This window comes from Macrotis lagotis, chromosome 3 (assembly GCF_037893015.1).
Source record: "Macrotis lagotis isolate mMagLag1 chromosome 3, bilby.v1.9.chrom.fasta, whole genome shotgun sequence".
In the NCBI taxonomy this organism is placed as follows: Eukaryota; Metazoa; Chordata; class Mammalia; order Peramelemorphia; family Peramelidae; genus Macrotis; species Macrotis lagotis.
In genome coordinates, this window is record NC_133660.1 from 300,791,816 (window position 1) to 300,794,828 (window position 3,013).

The 3,013-nt window shown below is 33.6% G+C and overlaps 1 protein-coding gene across 1 annotated transcript; it reads left to right on the forward strand.

The window, feature by feature from the left end:
- Positions 1-685: 685 nt before the first annotated feature.
- LOC141516980 (olfactory receptor 4P4-like) lies at positions 686-1,612 on the forward strand. Its single transcript, XM_074227928.1, has one exon. The coding sequence runs from the start codon at positions 686-688 to the stop codon at positions 1,610-1,612; it is 927 nt and encodes a 308-aa protein (XP_074084029.1).
- The last annotated feature ends 1,401 nt before the right edge of the window (positions 1,613-3,013 follow it).

Sequence of the window (3,013 nt, forward strand, 5' to 3'; positions counted from 1 at the left end):
TTTAATCTAATAATTAACTTAAATGTGAGGGTGGGGGGAATGGCCTGTGAATCTATTCTTTTTATAATATCCTCTTCCATGGTAATCCTAAATTTACCTAGTAATACTAAAATATTCACATTATTACTCAATGTTTATCTTTTTAAAATTTTTTTCTATTAAAATACCAATTTAAGATAGATTCTCTTTGTAAAGTAATATTTATATGTCTTCTTTACTGTTCAATTTTCTTTTTAATCAAATATATAGTTAATTATATTTTATTTATTTTATATATATTTTACTGTAATTACATCAATTTTGCATGATGATGACTCAAGAAAGGACCTCTTTTAATTTCACTATACAGTCCTTATATTCTTTGGCAATTGACATCTTTTTCAGATTGTGTTATAATTTGAACCTGAAGCTATCAGTGCATTTCCTTGACAAAGAGAGCATTGTTGGACAAACAATAAATATTGGAGACATTTTAATGAAAAACAGAATTTAAGGCTATCTTTGATCCTCTCATTTGAAAAAGTTAAAAAATGAAATCAAATTCAAAAATACCATGTGAGTTGATATAATCATGTGGAATTTGATTTAATGCACAGAAAAGTATCCATTTAATGCTAGCTAGGTTTTATCATGCCCTTTGTATTTTCAGGTTTCACTATTGGATAGTCATTTCAACTTTCAATTCATGGAAAACCATAACAATGTGACTGAATTTATACTATTGGGACTTTTCATGAAGAAAGAAATGAAGACAGTGTGTTTTGTCATTTTCACAACATTTTATTTAGCAATCTTCCTAGGAAACTTCATTATCTTCATCACCATCACATGTAGCCATCTGATGCAACAACCCATGTATTACTTTCTTTGGCATTTGTCTTTCATTGATCCATGCTTCACTTCCACCATAGTTCCCAGGATGATTAGTGACTTATTTTCCTCAAGGAAGGCAATCTCTTACAATTGCTGCATGATTCAACTCTTTACTTTACACTTACTGGGAGGTGTGGAGATTTTCATTTTGGTGTCCATGGCTTTTGATCGCTATGTTGCCATCTGTAAACCCTTACACTATATGACAATTGTCAACAGACAGAGATGTAACATGCTGATCCTGACTGCCTGGGTGGTGGCATTTTGGCACTCTGTTGCTCAGCTTTTCATGATGCTCAGGTTACCTTTCTGTGGGCCTAATCAAATAGAACACTATATGTGTGAGTCAAAACCCCTCTTAAAGCTTGCCTGCACAGACACACATGTTGCTAGTATCTTAGTCATTGCTAACACTGGAATGGTTGCTGTGCTAACCTTTCTGGTCTTGGTAGCATCTTACATCGTCATATTATATCATCTTAGGAAGCATTCTGCTGAAAGTCGGCGTAAAGCCCTCTCTACCTGCGCTTCCCACGTCACGGTTGTTCTTTTCTTCTTTGTTCCATGTATCACTACCTATATCCTGCCTTCTGACACCATGAATGACAAAGAGTTCTCAGTGTTTTACACTGTGATTGCACCTATGTTAAACCCTCTCATCTATACACTGAGAAATGCAGAAATGAAGAATGCCATGAGAAAGGTGTGGTGTAAAAAACTGACATTCTTATTAAAATAAAGCAGATGAATTTCAATGTGTAATTTTTTTCTTTGACATCCCTGTAGCTAAGAAATCAAACAATCATAAAAAAATAAATTAGTACTGACTATCCAGACTCCAAACTGTCCAGAAATGTTCCATTTCAGTATTCTTCCAAGGTTCTTCCAAAACCTTATTTAAATTTTAGTTATCTTGGCTTTCAAGAGTCTTTGTCTCCAACCTCTATGGCTTATATTTACTAAAGTGTTGTTACCTTTTAGTAAGTTTCCTTACTAAAACTGTTCCCTTTTATTTTCAGTTCTACTTAAACATTAATTATTGGACTGCTTTTATAAAAAGGTATAATGAAGACAGATAAACATTTATGTTTTTCACTTCATTCACTTCTCTGAAAAAGGGAAGGGATTAGGTTTATAGATTAATTGAATTGTTGTATAGCACAACCATAGCTTCAAATCAAGTCTCCCTATAGTGCTAAAGTACCTGACATATTTGTTTCTTAAATCACCATTAAGGGGCTGAAACAGTGCAAAATTCTTCCTAAATTTCTGTTATATATGTCATCATGGCTAAGGATTCCATGTCCCATGGAATTTACTTCAGGCATAATAAAAATGAAAATGTCGAACAAAAATGAATAAGTTAAATCCCTTCACCCCATTACTCAGATCTACAGAACAAAATTGAAAGCAGGGGAGGGAAGAGGTCTTTCATGAATCAATCATTCATTCAGTTCTTGGTAGCCCTGATTGGGGTTAGCCTTTACCATCTGTGAAATGAGGACCTGGAAAAAGAGGATGACTATTTCAGTCCCCCAGTGTTAAAGATGAAACCTTTTCTACTTTTGCTGCATATCAATAGAAGAAACTCCTAAACATGTGAAATGGGAATGGAGAGAAAAAATGCCTTCCATGTTATGTTTTCTCAGCAAGTTGCAAGGCTTCCTTATACTTTTAAAACTGAGCCAGTCCTCAATGAAAAATAGATATCCACCTAGCTGTGTGACCTTAGGCAAGTCCCTTAACCCTACTGACTTGCAAAAACTAAAAAAAAAGAAAATGAAAATAAAAAAAAGGAAAATCAGTTATCTAGATGAGTGAAATAGATTGTTTCTTGCAACATTTACATTATATCTGCACATACTAGACACTTATTAAATGTTTATTCAATGAATTTTCAGGGGTTGAAAGGGAATGAAAATTTGTCCTCTTGGTTTTCTATTAGAGAACTCATTCTTCCATAGCTAAGTGTCTTCTCTTTGAAAAAGTCTATTATGTCTAAAGACAGGGTCAAGCTTGGAGAAACCTTTGAAATTTCATTTTTTTTATGTTCTTTAGCTTCTCCTACTTTAACATTTCCCTGCCTTTTTGTTTCCTCTTCACAACAATGTTACTCTAACTAATGTGTCTATTCACATTC

What these genes read in the sequence shown, in the direction of transcription:
- LOC141516980 (XM_074227928.1), top strand. Translation starts at nt 686, where the DNA reads ATGGAAAACCATAACAATGTGACTGAATTTATACTATTGGGACTTTTC.